General features: G+C 37.5%; 1 protein-coding gene across 10 annotated transcripts in view; it reads left to right on the top strand.

The window, feature by feature from the left end:
- The window catches only part of myo9aa (myosin IXAa), a 68,735-nt gene that overhangs the window by 23,021 nt on the left and 25,183 nt on the right, over window positions 1–20,531 (top strand). For 9 of the 10 annotated variants that reach the window (XM_077712560.1, XM_077712566.1, XM_077712567.1 and 6 more), the window contains 12 exons: window positions 4,738–4,832; window positions 4,908–4,970; window positions 7,375–7,474; window positions 10,099–10,152; window positions 11,760–11,857; window positions 12,519–12,645; window positions 13,355–13,444; window positions 15,193–15,309; window positions 15,544–15,678; window positions 17,936–18,057; window positions 19,134–19,275; window positions 19,374–19,569. In XM_077712560.1, coding sequence (XP_077568686.1) covers window positions 4,738–4,832; window positions 4,908–4,970; window positions 7,375–7,474; window positions 10,099–10,152; window positions 11,760–11,857; window positions 12,519–12,645; window positions 13,355–13,444; window positions 15,193–15,309; window positions 15,544–15,678; window positions 17,936–18,057; window positions 19,134–19,275; window positions 19,374–19,569 — 1,339 coding nt within the window. The remainder of the gene's footprint in view (window positions 1–4,737; window positions 4,833–4,907; window positions 4,971–7,374; window positions 7,475–10,098; window positions 10,153–11,759; window positions 11,858–12,518; window positions 12,646–13,354; window positions 13,445–15,192; window positions 15,310–15,543; window positions 15,679–17,935; window positions 18,058–19,133; window positions 19,276–19,373; window positions 19,570–20,531) is intronic. The other variant, XM_077712562.1, reaches the window with a different exon arrangement.

Raw genomic sequence — 20,531 nt, 5'->3', positions numbered from 1 at the left:
TACAGTATTGTTATTTTGTAAATACCAGGAGTTAGTTCCTAACTCAGAAAGCTATCTTGAACTTGAAAATGTACGTAGTTGAACAACAATTGCCAGTTGATCTGAAAGACATTTACAGGAAGCATTGAAAAGGGGAAGCAGTGATCAGTTGTTTGCTTCATATTTAGCTGTCATAATCTGATCCAATTTGATAATGTATTTTTTGTTACTTAAAATCAAGAACCCTGACTCCAAAATGATTTAGACAACAAATCTGACACTGCAGGTAGTACAAGCCATACTTAGAAATTACGTACATATTGACACAAGCTCCAACCAGCAGCAGTCAGCGTACTGTTTGCTCTGAAAGATAGCCCTGTTTTCCTAATGGCTGAGCACATTTACTTTGCATTTGTCAAACACATATACATCCTATATCATTCAAGCCTCGATCACCACCCAAGCAGAGACAGAAATTGGAGGATATTTCATAAAGCAATTTCTATTCAATATTGTTGTATTACTTAAACTTGGTAGTCTGAAAGTCATATATGGTGTCTCGTGAAATGTATGGTTCAGACCCCCTATGAAGTAATTTTTTGCTTTTGATTCAACATGACATTTTTCTTACATTTAGTAAGTCTTTAAGCAAATACCATATGCATGTGGGAAGGTATGGACGTGGCAGATTTACTATCTCTACATCATCAGGGATCTGCAAAACCTCTTACACACAGAAACCTTATTTTTACCCCAATAGGGCGCACTTTAAAGTCAAACATTTTCTCTAAAATGGAAGGGGCACACAATCAGTCACCAGAATGTTGTGCCCATTGGGCCAAAGCGCCTTGTGTATGGGCAAAATTCAGAAATTTCACTCGCAACTGAGACAACGCCCTTTAAATCTCATTTTCAAATATCTTTACTCTTTCTTGGCCTACAGAGTTATTTTGAAAATTGTCCCATGAGTGAGTGATTGTTGCAGCAGACACAAAACAAGAGGGTCGCAGAATAGCTTCAAAACGAACTCATATTGAGAGGGCCGGCAGGTTAAGCAGTTTTACAACTATAATGTTAAATAAAATTCCATGGAGATTTGTTATGCATTTTCATGAAGTGGGTGCAGTGGCGTCAACAATCGGCTTTTGTTCGTCTGTGTCAGTGGACTGACCCACACTGAGCCAAGACTGTGGGCTGAGTGGAAGGAATGGCGGCATTTCCTGACAGTCGAACAACAACTACTCTCCTACACATTTCTCAAAACTCCAAACCACCAAATTTAAGGCTAATGATACATAAAAGCTGATAATCACCCTTTATTTACTATTCTAAGACCATAGCATGAAGTATTTTGCTTTTATATTGTTGTCTTTTCTTCGCAAACAGAGCAACTGCCTTTCATTCCACGATGATAAACTGGAGACCCGGAGTGTGGTTAACTCATAAAACTACAAGGATTAGCCATTATTATATAATCAACATATGATTTATTGTGATTGCGAATGGTGCCCAATGAACTTGTTTTTATAGTACATACCTAGTTATGCCGCGGAAGGAAGCATGCCTAATTTTTTTAATGAGCCCAATCATATTCACATATTTTGTTTAGGTTATTCGACCAATCATTTCATGTTATCTACTGTTCTCAAACTCTGAGCTAAACATTTTGGCTGTAAATTAGAGTTGAAACCAAATTTTGCACTCAGAAAAGTTGAATAATGATTGCTTTGTAACTTTATATTGTTTTCAAATGCAAAACCAGATCTTTGCAAATATATTTTTTTGATTTGTTAAAAGTTAAATAGAAGTTTTGATCAAGGACTACAGAAATCAGACCATTTGCTGTTTTAAAGTAAATATATAAAAATAGAATAAATTCTAAAAAAAAAAGTAGAATTGTCTTTGTTTTTGATTGTGTGCTTTAAAATATTAAATTTAAAACTAAAATATATTGCTTACCTCATTTTGAGTATAACTGTAGAACACTATGCCATTGTCTAGCCCCAAATATCCCAGTAAAGTAGAAACTGAAACTTGATGCTTCTTTACTTGATCTCGTCTGATCCCCTTCTCTCGTTTGTTCCACCGTGCTTTGAACTTCTCCAGGTTCGAGTAAATTAGCCTTAGCAATTTCGGCCTTGCTGTCTCTAGCCTGCTCTCACACTCGAGGGACCAAACACTTTTATGTAACACATTGGCAAAAGTTCAGGAGTCCATTTTTGTTTTGGATTTTTTTTTCCCCGCGACAGAATGGGAAGGAATAAGACAAAAGAATGTGTCCGAAACTACACTGCAAATGAGCTCATGCAATAAATTAATCAAGCTGTACTACTACGTACATCATCGATGTGGCCTATTCCATTTTCTTGTGTCAGGATATCATTTTATTCCAGAATAGCAGAAGGAGGCCGTCTGTCCTACTCTTTAGAATACTTTCTCATCTTCAACTCCAAAATTATTTGGCACACTTCAAAGATATTTAACTCCACATGTTTAGAAATTTCTTCTCTGTGATTTATAAACTGTCCTTTAATGTTTAATAATTCCCCACAGAAATGGTGTCACTGGTTAAATTTAGTTTTTATTTGCCATCATTTACATCAAGACATATTTTGAGATATGGAAATGTATAAATGCAATTCTGGTAATGCACTAAAAATCAATCGCGACATGTAATCAAATGTTGGAGTTAAGGCAGACTACCTACTGGACTGAAAAGCAAATTGATGGTTATTAATTTATAACCACCTTCATTTATTCATTCATTTTCTGAACTGCTTTATCCTCATTAGGGTCACAGGAGTGCTTGAGCCCATCCCAGCTCACTCTGGTTTAGAAGCAGGGGACACCCTGAATCGGTGGCCAGCCAATCACAGGGCACGAGGAGACAGACAACCATTCACACTCACACTCATACTTAGGGGCAATTTAGAATGTCCAATCAGCCTACCATGCATGTTTTTGGAATATGGGTGTAAACCGGAGTACCCGGAGGAAACCCACCCTGGCCCAGGAAGAACATTCAAACTCCACACAATTGGACTGAGCTGGATTTGAACCCAGGACCCCAGAGCCAGAGGTTGACACGCTAACCACTCATCCGCCGGCCTTTATAACCACAATGTTTCTACAATCATTTCACAATACACATTTTCCATAACTATTGCATTAATTTGCTTTATAACTTATAATTGTTTTTATTATTATTCATTCTTTTGGGCATAGGGGCCAGTGGAAAAAAAAAAAAAAACAAGCACAATACTCGACAGAATCAGGTTTGTTCTCCATGTAATCAACATGTTTTCGTTGTTGATTCCTGGGGTGGATAAACATTGCAGAGCGCGACAGCTCTGTAAGGCTGTAAGTACATAAGAAAGGCACACTCACATGCAATATTGAAATAAAAATACAATGGAGAATTATAAATTGTGCATAATGCCCTTTTAGGTCTTGTTTCAGCAGCAGCCAAAAAAGCCTCCTTGTTAAGTCCTAATTGCTGGCTACGCTAGCACTTCCAAATTTGGGTGAGACGGAGAGCTGTCCTTGCGCACCAGGAAAATCAAATGCCGTGTGACAAAGCCATAACAAGCAAGATATTTCTTTCTGGCCGACCAGATTTTGCCACAACTTGATGATGTTGACAGCTGTTTTAGTTATTTTAATGGTCACCGCATTTGAAGTGTGTCCTGATGTGATTTTTAGAAATAACATCCTTTATGTTGGGCTTGGTGGACACCATCCTGGCACCTAGGGCCAAGGGCCATTGCTTTGCTTCATTATGGATGGGTGGGACAGCATACTGGCTAGGGAAGAATGTCTCAGGACACTTTGGCAGTGACTTTAAGTGGCTGGTGACTCACCAGGGTTTTGGTCAGACTAAGAGCAGTGAGTCAATCAAAACAAAGTATTCTCTTCTCTGGTTGCTCATCTGACTTCGGTCTTATTTGAAATGCAGACAATGCATCTCTGTTTGGTTTTGGACCACGGAGTCACATGACATCTGAACAATTCACAGCATTGAAATGGTTTTGTTTCACTTGGAAACTGGTGACTGGGAAGGAAGGGGATGCCTTTGCGTGTTAAATCGGGCACTTTATTGAATTGAATGCTTTTATAGTCATTATACAACTATAATGAGATTTAAAGCTTTCACCACATAGTGCACAAGTAACAACAGATAAACAAATAAACAATCTGTATAAGTAGTTCAAGTGAGGTCAGCAGAGTGAAGCGAGCTTGTTCTGTCCGTAGTCCAGGATGAGTTTCATGGTTTTTGGAGATTTTTTATGTGGCATATGTACTCTGACTGTCATTTACCAGGAGTTTGAATGTGGGAAATACTCTAGCCTCCCTAAAAAGGCAAAACTACTACATGGCCACATGGACGCCGTTAATCACCAGTGTGATGCCAAACTTACTTTGTCAATTTGTTTTTCTCTGATTTAAATAGACCCTAAAACTATTTTATTAATCTGCTGCTGGTTGACATCATTTGAAACTTTGAAGAAAAACATTGCACTGTTCTGTCCTGACTGCCAACATTTCAAGCCTGTGTTTGGGGACAAACTTTCTGTACTGTATACTTCCTAGACAAATTAATTTCTCACAACCATATATATTTTGGTTCAAACGCATCATTTCACCTTTGTCACTACATTTATTGTTTCATTATACAAGGCAGTTTTCTCAAATTTTTGCTCCTATTGTCCTGCATATAATTTGTTCTTACCATCATGTCTTCCACTCTTTCATCTTCAGGCATTTGGCAATGCAAAGACGGCTCACAATAACAATTCCAGTCGCTTTGGAAAATTCATCCAGGTCAACTACCAGGAAAGTGGAACTGTGAGAGGGTAAAGACGCTTTTTTTTTTTTAATTCCTAAATATATTCATGAAATATTTTTATCAAAATGTATCATCATTTCAGCGCATATGTGGAGAAGTACCTCTTGGAGAAGTCAAGGCTGGTCTATCAGGAGCATAATGAAAGGTATGTTCTCCAATTTCAAATAATACTGATATTTAACAAGAATTTCCAGTTTTGCATCGGGTGGTCGAGGTGTATTGTGTTTATAAGTGAAGTCAACACACACAAAAAACCCTATGCTTTTTTAAAAATCTCAGAATAAAGTTATCACAATGCATTGAATAATCAAATATTTGAGTTGCCAGTAGTAATTCAGAAAGTATAACTGTTCCCTTATGTTAGCAGAGCGCTGTAAGTGATACTGCAAATAAGCTCCAATAGATCTATGTAAAGCAGGCTTAAGTTTTAAAGCTGATGAGTTTTATAGAGCACAATATAATGAGACACATATCAGTGTTTAGTTTGCCTCAAAATCAATTCATATCATGCACTTTAATAGAGTAGTAGCCATGTTATGTGGCACCTTTTTATGGTAATCTACCACTTTGTGCAAAAAATATCATGCTCCGGTTCTCTCAGACAGTACTGAGTTTGAGAGGTCGATCCCAGGTTCCGACATTCCTGTAGGCAGTTTCTTTTTTTGCCATGGGTTTGCATGGGTTTACACCAGGTATTCGTGTTTCCTCCAACATCCCAAAAACATGCAAGGGTGGCTGGCTGAACGCTTTAAGTGGCCCTTAGTTATGAGTGTGAGCGCAAATGTTTGTTTGTCTCCTTGTGCCCTGCACTTCGCAGGCCACCAATTCAGGATGTTCCCTCCTTGTCTGGTCCGCATAGTTAGCTGGGATGGGTTCCGGCACTACCTGTGACCCTTGTGAGGGTAAGCGGTATGGAAAATGAATGACTGAAAGAATGGTTCTCTCAGTTGACAAGTGTGTTTGGCTGAAGTTCTTAATTTAAGTGTTTAAGCAAGTGACACTGTTGTGTGGTCCAGTATATGATTTATTGAGAAAATTCAGTTCAAAGAAAAGCTTGACACTAATGCTGTGGCCTCCTGACTGGAGGTTTTAGTGAGGGTTAACCTCACCATGGGGGCTAGTTGTGGGGCCCACATTAGCCGCCCCTTAATGAGATGGATTGCTGACTGGAGACCCATAAAATGTGCTCACGTTTTTACGAGGAGGACTTTGATTTTGTTGCTTATGACCTCTAACCTCTGTGTTTTTGCTACATCAGAGAAGAGACTAACAACATCTTATTGAAAAACCGGCTCATATCCTCATTTCTGGAACAAATAGTACATTTTAACTTGTTCAATCAGTTAAGGTTTTGAGTGTTTCAAACATAATGAACAGTAGCGATGAGAGATAAGTTCCTTTTTTAGAAGTTCGAGAACAGAGGGGTCAAACTCAGTTTTGCTCGCTGGCGAGACGTACCATCCATTTTGATTGGACTTTCATTCATTCCCTGCCAGTCAAAATGGATAGGACCACTAACGCCGTCAATGACCCTAAAAGAGGAGCCAGTTTTACTGAATTGGATCTCTTTGTTAATGGCCGGCAGTGTGTCAATTTTCTCTCACTTATCATTTTTAGGGTACTTACAAGTCTTTACTTTATCCTCATTATGGTCGTGGGGGGTGCTGGAGCCTATCCCAGCTGTATCGCAGGGCACAAGAAGATGGACAAACATGCACACTCACACCCACACCTAGAGGCAATTTAGACTGTCCAATCAGGCAACCATGCACGGAATGTGGGAGGACACCAGAGTACCCAGAGGAAACCCACGCAGGCCCGGGGAGAACATGCAAACTCCACACAGATTGACATGACCTGGATTTGAACCCAGGACCCCAGAGCACTAACCACTCAATCAAACCGGTCCGCCCTACTTACAAGTCACTTTCTGTAAATTTTGTATGATCTCATTGATTTTGGGGGAATTTCTGCTTGCTGCGTATTGGTCACTTTCTGCTGATTTTTTTTTCTCTTTTTTTGGCCATTTCCCGGTTCCTTCCTGTTATTTTGGGGCATTTTAAAATTCCATGTTAACTCATTGTCTGCCATTAACGGCACAATTTTGACTGCAGGGGTGAAGGAACAAATATGCCTGTGAACAAATATTGAACAAATTGCAATAATGCAAGCACTCAATCACAAACCTCATAAATCTCAAATTTTACGCTATTACCCGAACACTTACACAGCAAACTTTCAGTATGCATTGTTGATATGACCACGTGTTAGACATCAACACCCACAATGCACTGATCCTTCAAAGCGCCTTGTGATGTGTTCTACATTTCTTTTTCTATGTTGATATGTAGTATTAAAGCAAATCATGACAGTTGATGTGCTTACTGTAAATATGTATTTTTCTTTTCCAATAAGCGTGAAATGTATTTTCAGTAATTGCTAAACACCGTGAAAGCCCACCTAGCGACACTTTCTGTGGCAGATGGGAATGCCATTCTTGTTATTTGAGTTGAAGTAATGCAAAGTAAAGTGACTTTTGTGTCCCCCAGGAACTACCATGTGTTTTACTACCTGCTGGCAGGAGCGAGTGAAGAGGAGAGGACAGACTTCCACCTCACGAAGCCCGAAGACTACCATTACCTCAGTCAGGTAGGACTCGGTTTCCTATTCTATAGACTCGAGTGTTTCCTTCAAGAGAAGATAAACTATTGTCGCTGATTAATGAGAAATGTTTGATTGAGGTAAAAATCATCCTCTGAAACAAGTTTGGTTTTTTTTCCTCCACTGATGATTTATTTGTTTACCAGAGTTTGCTTGTACCTATACTCAAGTAATGGAATGTGGTTGCATGACAATTTGTAAATTCATACATGAATATCACTGCATAGGTAAACAGAAAATAACTGCCCTTTGGGTGTGAACATGAGAGCGTGGTATATTGCAGACATCTCAGTGACCTTTCACTGCATTTTATACCTCTATATGTAAACCTGTCCTGTTTATCATTGTCAAGCTTTTACACGGATAGTTGCAGCAGTAAAATACAATGTACTGTACACTTGGCTTGCCCAATTGCACGTAGACAGACGCATGAACGTCCCACATTCACGTACACACCTGCCACCACTGAAAAATGATGTCACTTTGCAAAACAGGTTTTACATGCTGAAAGCATGGAAGAAAAGAATTGTGAAATGCACAATGTACAAATGGAATGTGGATGTTGTGTAAAACCTGTTGCTACCTCAAGAGCTTTGACAACCATACCATGACTACTGGCGACTTCCTCTCCTTCTATGAAATCTTAACGCCTACGCTGAGAGAGCAGCAGGGAATTCCGTTCATTCCTCTTCATCCCTGCACTCTATTCACAAACACACATATACATACATAAATTCTATTGCACATTCTTTGCACCCTCGTCAAATGCTTCTTGCCTTTTGGAAGCTGTTTGTTCCACTTCTGTCTCCTCTATGAACTCTTGGACAGATTTCCAAACCCAAACCATGTTAGACTAGCCAATGTGAAGGCACCCTGTTTTCAAACTATATAAACTGGCTACAATTAGGGCTCATTTTCCACATTCATAACCCTGTTTTCTTTTGACTTTAGACTTGCCTGGCTGACAAAATGCACTGTTTTGCATTGTGCTTTTAATGCATTAACTATGAGAGTGGACAATTTATCTGTTTAGTTAACAGTGGAGAAAATCTGATTCGGCTTTTGAATGCAGACTTTTAATCTTAAAGGGACCTGTCAATCAAAAAATACCTGGGCGATATGACAAAAATGATCACATTAATTAAAATATATCACTAGATCTCTAATTATCATAATACCCATCATTTTTATGTCTTTCAAATTTGAAACTTCAAACTTTTGTAAATATGTCAATACAATACGACTCCTCGTTATTCAATTATGAAACTAACTACGTGACCTTACTTAAAAAAATAAATAGTTTTCCCTCGGTTGACGCGGTTAAGGCATGGTTTAAACGAAAATCACTTTGTGACCTGGTATAAGCATAACATTTCTATGCGTTTTTAGTCTAACAAGCGGTGATGTTGATGTAATCTGGTTTCATCACACATTATTCACATACTTGTCCACTTCATGGCTGTTACATGACTATTCATTTCAAGGAAAGTGGGCAATGTTCACAACCAGCTTTGTCTCAAGCACAGCTTTGCATCACCTGCCAACTCTGAAATGTAGGGCAATAAAAGGCTTTAATTTCTATAATTAAAGCATTTCAGAACCACAGCCTCGCTGTCTGGACCCATTTCATTGAGGTTGACTTCATAAACATGAGCTTTTAAACTTGGCTGGAAGTACAAACCAGCCGGTCAGCTGCTGTACATAAAAGCATGCGCTTTTACTACAATACTCAACTATATTTATAATGTTGATGTAACTATGGATTAAATTATGACGCAGAGTCCCTAAAATATACATCTGCACCCCCCCCCCAAAAAAAAATAAATAACTAAATAAAAAAAAAAAAAATATATATATATATATATATATATATATATATATATATATATATATATATATATATATATATATATATATATATATATATATATATATATATATATATATATATATATGTATATGTATATACATATATATATATATATATATGTATATGTATATGTATATATATGTATATATATGTATATATGTATATATGTATATACATTAGTGTGCATTGCAATTAGCCTCACATCATTAACTTCATGTCACTATTAGTTGTATTAATGTCTTAACAGGTTAACTTTGCCAGGAAAATTGGGCCCGGGAGAATACTTGATTTTCTTTTCTTCATCAATAGGCTTTGTTTTATGGAACTCATTTTCAAACAGTTGAAGGAAATAGGCTTTATTCACTACTTTGTTGTAAATAGCAGAAGGCCATTTGTTTTACTCAGCATAGTATCTCCCCCTGGCAGCATAATTCCAGACTCATTCCTTGAAATAAGTATATTTACATCTATAAAATCAATCACAAAACTCTCAGTTGGCTTAAAAAAGCGTTGCTTTTTGTGGTTCTAAAAGCTCTTCTCCACTGTTTTGATTTAATGTGCTTATACTTTATGTCAAAGATTGTACATCCATTTCTCGTTTTTTTTTTCAGAGCATGTTCATACTGTTAATAACCTGTGTGTATGTAGTTTGCATTCAAGCTTTTAATGGATCATGTCATCGTGGAATGCTGCTTTCTAATTCTAACCTCATGCCCTGTAAACTCTACCTCAACATTTCCAGATGACAAAGAAAACCCACCGACAGCACTGGGACAGTTACTGTGAGAGTGAAGCGGTCAGTATCTGAGTGTCAGTTGCACACTTTCATACTAGTTATAGAAGCCACTCCACACTGCTTTCCTGCTTCACGTGTGTTCCCTTTAAGATATTTCCTGGTTTGCTTTGGGTTGTGTGTTTTTTCTACAGTATGTGTTTACTTTCCTTGGTGGTGCCGTCGGAATGATGTTGGTATGTCTTGTCATATCCTGACCACTGTAGATCCCTCCCTTGTCTGCATTTTTTTTTTTTTTTTTTGGTAGGAAAATGCATTGTTGCAATGCATTGTTTTTGTACATTGGTAGTAAATTGCTCAACAATCTACAAATAATGTATTCATTAAATTGCACCAACATTTTAACCGGAGTCAAAGGTAGGTATTTCTATGGTGCAACTGAGAAATTTTATGTGGTTGCACTTGCTTTATTTTAGAACATGTTGCGTAACGTAAGGTTGGTTGTCACAATACAAGTATTTCAAATCCAAATCAGTTAAATTTTACTTATCAAACTACAAATCGCACACCATGTTGAAAGGACTTCACTATCTGGTACAAACTATTTCTAACCTATTTCTCACATTTATTGCAACATAAATTTCTTGAAGACGCTGACACCCTGTGTGGCAGTTGCATGTACTCCCTGTGCTTGTGTGAGTACAATATAAATGAATCATCAACTTGGTAGTTTTTTTTCTTGAATAATACAAAATGACAGGTTTGTTCAGGGGGTGGGCAAAAGAATCTGGTCTCGTATTTTATCGTCACTGTTGGGATAAGTCATCGTCAGTCTGTCATACTTGTCAAACATTTCTTCCTGTGAGCAATTGATCCAGGAAATAGGGTTCATCACTTTACTGTGACTATCACGTTTTGAATGTTTGCATTTCCTACGCCTTGGAATGTGATAATTATAGCAGCCAAAGTGAATAGAGCCATAAAGCAAAGAGGGGAACTGGAGTGCAAGTATTTAGTGTACTACTTCTGCTGGTTTCACTTATCCGGTATGCAGTGGTGCATATATTAATAAGCCAAAGCATAAGCAAAACTAACAACATCCAATGCAAAAACTACATTTAATTTTTGCTTTCCATCATAATTAAATTGCCAGAGTCGTATTTCAAAATGTATTTGTAAGGTTTTTTTTTATACATTAGTTTCTTGTGTCACACTAAACTGCAGTTTTTTTTACCTTGTTTTGTTGTTTTAATAATTAGACACACTGTACAATGAAAATTAGCTACAATATGTTGAGTCATAATCGTATACGTTAAAAATGCAGATACTTTTTTTTAGATAGACCTAGATACAGCTTTGTTTTGTTTAGTAAACAGTCTAATTGATAAACTATATTCTCTATTGTACATATTCCTGAAGGAAAATAGTGCTATTTTAGACAACAGGCACAGGGTCTTCATTGCCACAGTTTTGCTCATACATTTATTTCCTCGCCGTACTTCATGCCAATGTTCTTCTTCTTCAATGTCCAGTCTTAATGGCACTTGAAGCAAAAGACAGTAGACACATAAACAATTATGTACAATTTAATTTTTCAATAAGTGAGTTTCCACTTACTATTAGACATTGTGTCAGTGGTCATGATGACTCTTAGTTTCCACATTTTGCAGGACTGCTTCACAGTTGAAGGAGAGGATCTGAAGCATGACTTTGAGAGGCTACAGCTGGGAATGGAGATGGTGGGCTTTCTTCCCTACATGAGGAAACAGTGAGTGTGGCTCATAAACTGTTGATAAAATACAGAAAAATGACAATCATTAACATTCTGATTCATTAGTAAAAGGTGCAGTAAGGAGTTTGCTGTCATCATCATATAATTTGCATTTCTACCCATTCAAAATGATTACATGATAATTTAATTGGTTAATTCTAAACACAACCACACTTTTGCACACATTCATATAGTTGTTCATATTTACTTCAATTCTGGAAAATATGTCATCTGTTGGATAAGTGGTAGAAGCATTTTTAAATTATTTCTTTTGTTTACAAAATAACGTATTAGTTCCATTCAGGGAGGGGAGTTTTTATCAATGATCATCATTGTCAAGATTGGAAAAAAAATTAAGGAACAAAATATATTTTTAAACTGACACAAATTTGTATTTTAAGCATGTCTGTTAGCACGGTCAAAAAACACCATGTGCTAGCAAGTGGTTGCGTACCCCCATAAGAAATTCATTTTAGATAAAATTAAATTAGATAACTTTATTCATCCCGTATTTGGGAAATTTCACTTTCATAGTAGCAAGATGGTGAGATTACAGACACAGGCAAATACATTTTAGACATAAATACATAAGTAATAAATAAGCACATTGGATTTTTTTTGGGATTATGCATTAACACATTTCACTTCAATTTTTCAGGATTTTCTCCCTGCTATCAGCCATCCTCCACCTGGGGAATATTCGCTACAAAAGGAAGACATACAGAGATGACTCTATTGAAATCTGCAACCCGGAGGTGTTGCCTGTGGTCTCGGAACTCCTGCAGGTACTGCTATATCCTGCCAAAAATGCAAAGCACTGAGAAATCTATGCACATTTCTGTTCATTTGAATGAATATCTGCAACATGGGTTTTGCCAAAAGTCAAAAAGGTCATCAGTAAACAAAGAACAATTGTTTATTCCAGCAATAAGACTTCAATTGAAGTGTAGCAATATGGGTTTCCCCCATGGAAAAGCAATGATGATGGGATCTCATTACACACAGTATACTGTCTTTATAAGAGTCACCATTTTGATATGGATGCACTTTGACCTTTTTTTTTAATCCAACAGTCCTATAATTAGTATTAGTGCGTGTTTTATTCGCAGTGCTACTCAGCTGTGTGGTAATCCTCCATTGTTCATTTAATCAACCTATTTTTGTTACTCCCCACCCAAAACCTTCATTAATTTCCTTTAAGTTTTCAGTTGTTAATAAATTCCATTGAGAACTTCATGTTTCTGATACATATAAATTTTACTCTTTGACAACATACCACTAATATTTTCTGGACATTGTATTGGCTAAGGAGTGCAGCTCTTTTTCCTTATATAACAATACCACTTGCAGAAAATTAAACAGGGACACTAGTTTCAAAGTTCTTACACTGGAGCCTAAATAAATGTAGCCATTTAAGGTAATGAATGCATAAAAGCACAATTTATGTGATGGTGAATTAATTAATGGATATTGTTTTCACTGCTTTATGACCAGGTAAGAGAGGAAATGCTGATTGAAGCTCTGACAACGCGGAAGACAATTACTGTGGGCGAGAAGCTGATTGTCCCTTACAAACTAGCAGAGGTGAGGAATTTGCCCATTGTACGAACCATGATTAAACTTTAATATCAGCCATGTATCTACAGAACATACAGATGACTAGAAAGCCAATTGTGTTTAAGCACGTGCTTGTGCTCTTGTGTGTGTGTGTGAAGGCATCTAGCTAATTCAATTTGAGCTTCACGTTCTTCAGTCTGAAATGCATACCTGTCAACTGGTACGTTCTCGCCGTAATTGGTACAACTGAAAGCCCATTTTTATATTGGTACGCTGTACACATGAAAATGGTACGCTAAACGGTGATTTTGAGAAAAAAAAATAAATTAAGGCACTTTCTAGCCATTTTTCACCATCCGCCATTGTTTCTTCCCGGAAACGCATGTCTGCCAAGTGATATATGTACCGGCGCCTCTGATTGGCTAAAAAACGCATGTCTGCCAAGTGATATATGTACCGGCGCCTCTGATTGGCTAAAAAAAAAAGATCATGATAAACATTTCGTTTTGTAACACTTTCACCATGTGATTTCCGTTTCCTGTTCCCTTGTTTATGTTTACTTTCATTTTCACTTGTTGTTCGTGATTTTTTACAAAAAAGTAAAGTGGTAAGATTTTCCATGTATTTATACATATATGTAAGGGCGAAAACAAAATTTGGTAAGATCACAAATGGTTCGAGGTTGACAGGTATGGAAATGGCCATGTTTACAGGATGGCTTGGCTCCATTCCGGTTCTCCCCCTACACTCACACTCCTAGTCTGTAGCTGCACATGCAGACAAACAAAAACACACACAAGGACATGGACATATTGTACTAATGTGTTTAGAGATGGGAAGTCCCTCAGTTTTCATTACAAAGCCAGCTTGGAAAACAAACAAACGTCACACTCTGCAGATGAGAGCCGTCACAACAAAGCAAAGGACAACATGGACATACTTTTTAACAAATTGATTAGATATCATCCAATGTAAGGTTCACAGCAGAGTTGCTCTAAAATTTAGAGCAACTTAGCAATTTAGAGCAGAGTTGCTCTAAAATTTAGAGCTACTCTGCCATGAAGTCTAAATGAACATTTTTGGCAATCAACTAAATAAAACACCAGCCTTTTGTAATGATTAGAACATTGTCATACAAAAAGTGCATATAAACCTGTTGCCATTCTTATCAAATACAAGTCATGGCATCTTGCAACCATAGTAAATCAACTTAGTCTTCAAAGAGGCCCAAATTTCAAACTGTCACCATTTAAATAAATTGAGACTGTCAGAATTTCAGTGTTTTTATTTACGCTGTAATGCATCTGCGGGGTGTAAATAATAGATTCCTAACCACACCTCGGTATCCACCACAGACAGTAAGTTATGATAATAACTAGCCGCTATTGTTTAAATGTACTTTGTGGGAATATATTTACTTAAGAACATACATTTTTACATTTAATATTCAGGCATCATTTGATTTGCCATGCATGTGCTATTTGTTCGCACATTTAGTATGTTTTTGTTCAACCCCTTCTACTAACTTGTCTTTCTCTCTGTTTGACTTCTAATTACGTTCATGCCAACAGGCACAATTATCCTTTGGCCGTGCGTAATACTGTAATCCCATAAAATGAAACGGAAGAAAAACATACTAGTAAATAGACCAGACATATTGAGCTGCATGAAGCTGTTCAAAACACTCACTAATGTTTAAGTTGCTTTCACCAAACCCTAGCCTTGTGAATTACTACTTGATTATAATGCTTTATATTTGTGGATGATACTTGCAGGCGGGTACAGTGAGAGACTCCATGGCAAAATCCCTGTACAGTGCATTGTTTGACTGGATTGTCTTCAGGATCAACCATGCATTGCTCAACATAAAGGACCTCGATGAACCCACCACGGTAGTGTACCAGTGACATGCTAACCAGAATATCGTACATGATCATTTATAGGCAGAGAGTTAGGCTTGAATTTAATTTGTCATAATCTATTGGTGAACACTATGGGTTTGTACTTTTGGATCTCCTGCCCAAAGTGATGCAGGGTAGGCTTCAAATGGAATTTGGTCTTTTACAGGTGGTTTGATGTATTTCAATTGTCAAAGGAATCTAAACAGACATTTTATGATTGACTAGATCTTGTCCATCGGCGTGTTGGACATTTTTGGTTTTGAGGACTTTGAGAACAACAGCTTTGAGCAGTTTTGCATCAATTTTGCCAATGAACGTCTTCAACATTACTTCAATCAGCACACATTCAAGCTGGAACAGGTGAGCATGCCTTCAAAGTTTTTGTCACTTCTGAGTCAAAGGCATCTTAAATAAAGTTACTAAGTGTATTTGTGGAAAAAGTCATCACTGGCATGTTTATTTTTTTAAGACCCAGTAAAATGACAATAAAAGTCAATTGCACACCACAGGGTAGAATATTGTTGAAATGTTTGCCACATTTGAATTCATGAAAGAAATTGCCAAGTATATGAAACAAAGCTCTAAAATTATGAAGAATAGAGTCATAGTTTACTGTTGTACATACAGAGCAGCCAGAGATGTATGATACATCACTGCCCATGAACCCCCCCACACAAGTCACCCTCTTTGCCCTTCACTATCATTTCATACCCTAGTAATAGTTAATGCAACTAATTCATTTCCATACCTATTCTTCTCCATTATTACTGTATACAGACAGATACCTTAAGTCAGGGGTGTCCAAACTATTCCACAAAGGGCCGCAATGGGTGCCAGTTTTTGTTCCAACTGATCCAGCACAAACTATTTAATCAACAGGGTTTATTATGAAACCAACAGCCCCTGACAGCAATCCAGTGATTACACTTTTAAGACAGCAGATTGGTGAAAATGTATCCTCTTCTTCGGTTAGAATGAAAGCCTGCACCTCTAGTCATTTCAGTCCTTATGTCACTGTACTGCATTTTCAGTCCTTTTGACAGTGTCCACATGCAGATATTTGAGTTTGTTTGTCCCAAATGAGTTGTTGCTAGTCCTAATTCCAAATTATTACTTGTGAGATTGACCAATACCGCTAGTACAATTATGAGTGCATATGGCCGTTTGTCTCTCTGTGTGTCCTACGGCTGACTGGCGACCAGTCTAGGGTGTAGTCTGCTTTTCACCCGAAGTCACCTGGGTTAGGCGCCAGCAACCCCCGCAACCCTTTCGAGGATGCGTGGTATGGAAGACGAGCATTTCTCTGGTCACAGCTAGAAGGGGCATTGAGAGCTTGAATGGAACAATATATGCATTTCACTTATATTCTGTACATTGCTTCCCATTTGTTAACATTAAGTATTCATGCCCCCACAATATTGGATTGTTGAATTTTTATTTTTTTAATTTGGTACCCCTTAACATCACAAGGGTCGAGAGGGTGCTGGAGCCTATCCAAGCCAGACCAGGAAGCGCACACTGAATTGGTTGCCAGCCAATCAATCACAGGCTCCAGTGACCCCCGCGACCCTTATGAGGATAAGTGGTACGGAAAATGGCCTTGCATGCGAGAAAACAGATCTAGTATCAAATGCAGTTTTCAACAGTTTTTTTGATTACATGGGGAAACGCCACACCACCAACCGCACCTATGCAAGGTTTAGGCATATACACAATTTTTATTTGAAAACATATGTTCTGACTTTTAATTAATCCCGGTGCCATGGAAGGGCAAAGAGCATCATAAAAGACAATACACATCCTCTTCAACCTGCTGCCCTCTGGCAGGCGCTACAGGACCATATCAGCCAAAACAAACAGACTCCCACAAAAATGCATAGGCTGCTAACCACTTTAGCCAGTTTATGTACCTGACAACTTATTTATGTGACCACTTATCTATGTTGACTACTTATTCATTTTGACAACGTATTTTTGTTGACTACTTATTCATTTTGACAACTTATTTTTGTTGACTACTTATTCATTTTGACAACTTATTTTTGTTGACTACTTATCTATGTTGGCTACTTAGTTATTGATTATTGATTTGTGCCCATCATTGGGAAGCTTTGAATTTAGTTACAGTATACTGACATTAAAGGCAGTCAATTCAATTTAAATCATATACATTTTTGAATTTTGTGGGCATTAGGTCAAATGCCGCAGGGCCAAACTTGGCTGCGTAGGCGGAAGTCTGCACTCTCTAAGAACACCTTTAGTTTTTATTTCTGTTTTCCCCATTTTTAATTTAAAAAAAACGTGAAATAACTACAAGCAAAATATCTAGATTGTAAAGGACCAATTCCAATATTACTTTCTACAATGTGTCCCTAAATAAATAAAACTGCATTCACCTACAAGGCATCTTGTATTTAGTAGAAAAACAGACTTTGCGGATTTTCGTTAAACATGCCCAAGATTAAGACTTTACTGACTAAAGCTCTTTCCCATGGACTTAGGAAAAATAACATGTAGAGGGAAGCAATAATGAAAATCAAAATTGCCCGAGGTACCGTCATTTTTGTACACAAATAGTTATGTTGAGAGCTGAGTATTTTGTTTGTGTTCACTGTAGGAGGAGTATAGGATGGAGGGCATCAGTTGGAGAACTATTGAATACATTGATAATTCAGGCTGCATCAATCTCATCAGTAAGAAGCCCACAGCTTTGTTCCATCTGCTAGATGAAGAGTGCAAGTAAGTAAAAAAATACTTTTTTAGGAGGGTGGGGATCCTGTTTGCTAAATCCCAGATCTCCCCAAAAACACATGCAAAACCCAAAGCTGTAAACGCAATGCCCCTCCATTATTTGTTCAATAATGAATGAATAATTGATTTGCCTCAACTGATAGCTTAAGTGATTCTAACCTCATTCTATGGCAGCTGTCAATGTCTCATCTATTTTGACTGGCAAAGTTGCCAGCTCTTCTCATTCAGAATTGATGGAGACTTAGTGTCGCACTCATTCTGCACTAGTCTTTCCTGCCTTAAATCTTGCACATCTGTTGTCACTGGCAGTCGTTTAATTAAATGGACTTTTTGCACGACATTTTGGACAATGCTATGCCGCTTCCTGTACATGCAAGACACATTCTCTTATTATTCAAAAAGTTAGTTTCGATGACTGGTTTGTGAATTTGGAATGGACACATTTTTCAAACCTGACCTTAACTCTGTCAAACATATTATAAATGAGCTGGAACAGAGATCAGGACTCAGGGCAGGCCCTCGTCTGTATCCTGTTATTGTGTCATCCTCGTTTTTTTTTTTTTTTTTGCGACACATCATTTGGACACTGAAGTTCCTCCCGCTTTAAAACGCTGTGTTGTTTTGATTGAGCTCAGATTTCAAAACCCCTAGCGTCTCATTCCTTCCCACTTCCTGTAATCTGTTGATTTTCCGCCGCAGTTCTGGCCTTTGATGAGAAAAGGATCTTTTGAGCTCCAATTGGCTGCGGTGTCATAAGATAAGATGTTGAACTGGTTAAAGATCAAATCGTTTTAGCCCATCTGATGAATATAGTATTGGGAGGGAGTGGTGTCCTGTCATATGGAGAGATGTTGGTCCAGCATGTAATGTTTTAATATATCTGGAATGAGTTGACTGTCGCCAGTTTATTTTTCCAAGTGTGTGTTTGAGACGTGGCTGTAAACAGTTTTCTTTGCAGGGCTCCTCCCTCAAGATTTTTTTCATTTGGAGTGCAGATGTCAAAAGCCATTGTTGTGCCCTTTGCCAAGATTAATGCGTGTCAAAATCTTTCCTTTTGATTTCAGTTTTCCACAAGCCACCAACCAAACCTTGCTGGATAAATTCAAGCGGCAGCATGAGGGTAATAGGTACATCGAATTCCCTGCTGTCATGGAACCTGCTTTTATTATTCAACACTATGCTGGAAAGGTCAAATATCGTGTCAAGGTTGGTGGAAATCTCTTTGTATGGCTACATGTAGATGTTCAATTTTTTCTCAAGAATCATATTTGCAAACATTTTGCCTATCTTAATATGACACACAGGATTTTAGGGAGAAAAACACAGACCATATGCGACCAGACATTGTGGCGCTGCTGAAGAGCAGCAATAATGCCTTCATCTGCAGTCTGATCGGTATCGATCCGTCAGCCACCTTTCGTTGGGCAGTCCTCAGAGCTTACTTCCGGGCCCTGGTAGCTTTTAGACAGGCTGGGAAGAGGCACACCCCCAAAAGGGCCGGTAAGTGCACACAGAAGGTCTTTCACACCAAACAATAACTTTAATCATATGTATGTATTTTATGTCAGACCTAGAATCTATCAAGGTAAATGACAGACGATAAATTAAATACGATGGAAAAAAAAAACAACCACACCAAAACTTTAGGGTTCTAATTAGTAGACCCTAACACAAAGGTATTTCTGTTTTCATTTATTATGCTTTTCTTTTTAGAAATAGTTATATTAATTATAAAACAAATTTCTGAATATATTTAAAAATATATGAAAGATGTGATTATCAATGAGACCTGGTGTCGATAAATGTGCTTATCACATTTTGGGTCATGTAGTCCACACTTCTATACCAAATGGCAATGTTGTCGTCAACATCATCCATAAGTTGATGTCCATATACTATATAAGGATCCCAATTGTTTTTTTTTTCCATAAATAATCACGTCCTATAAAGCGTTACATTAAAATGCATGTTTCAACCAGCATGATGTATAAATTCCACTTTTTTTATTTATTTTTTTCAATCACTTGGAAATCAAAAATAAAGATAGAACCAAAAATGGTCCTGGCACCATCCACAATTATATAAAGGTTGCTTGCTTGCCATATTAACGGATATTATGCCCTACGACATTAATACTAAGTCTGATAACTTACCAGTGTTTTAGCACAGTCCCAGAAGCTTTATGTAAAATATGTACCACTAACATAAGATCATCATTTCAAACAACAGATTCAAAGACCCGTCTAATTGTAACATTGACTATGTGTCTGTAGAATACAGTTTGTGGAACGACAATAACAATTTTCATTTCCAATATTAAACATGTTAACTTCAACAAATCTTGTACAGGTTTCTGCCCGGTAGACAACTGCATCTTTTTCTTTCCTGTCTAATCTTAATTGTTCTCTCTCTCTTTTCCCTGTGTTGTATGTTCTTGTGTTCCTTTCCCTCCTTGTTTCTCT

The sequence above is a fragment of the Stigmatopora nigra genome, chromosome 3 (assembly GCF_051989575.1).
Source record: "Stigmatopora nigra isolate UIUO_SnigA chromosome 3, RoL_Snig_1.1, whole genome shotgun sequence".
Taxonomy (NCBI): domain Eukaryota; kingdom Metazoa; phylum Chordata; class Actinopteri; order Syngnathiformes; family Syngnathidae; genus Stigmatopora; species Stigmatopora nigra.
This window is presented reverse-complemented; position numbering and strand designations above follow the sequence as displayed.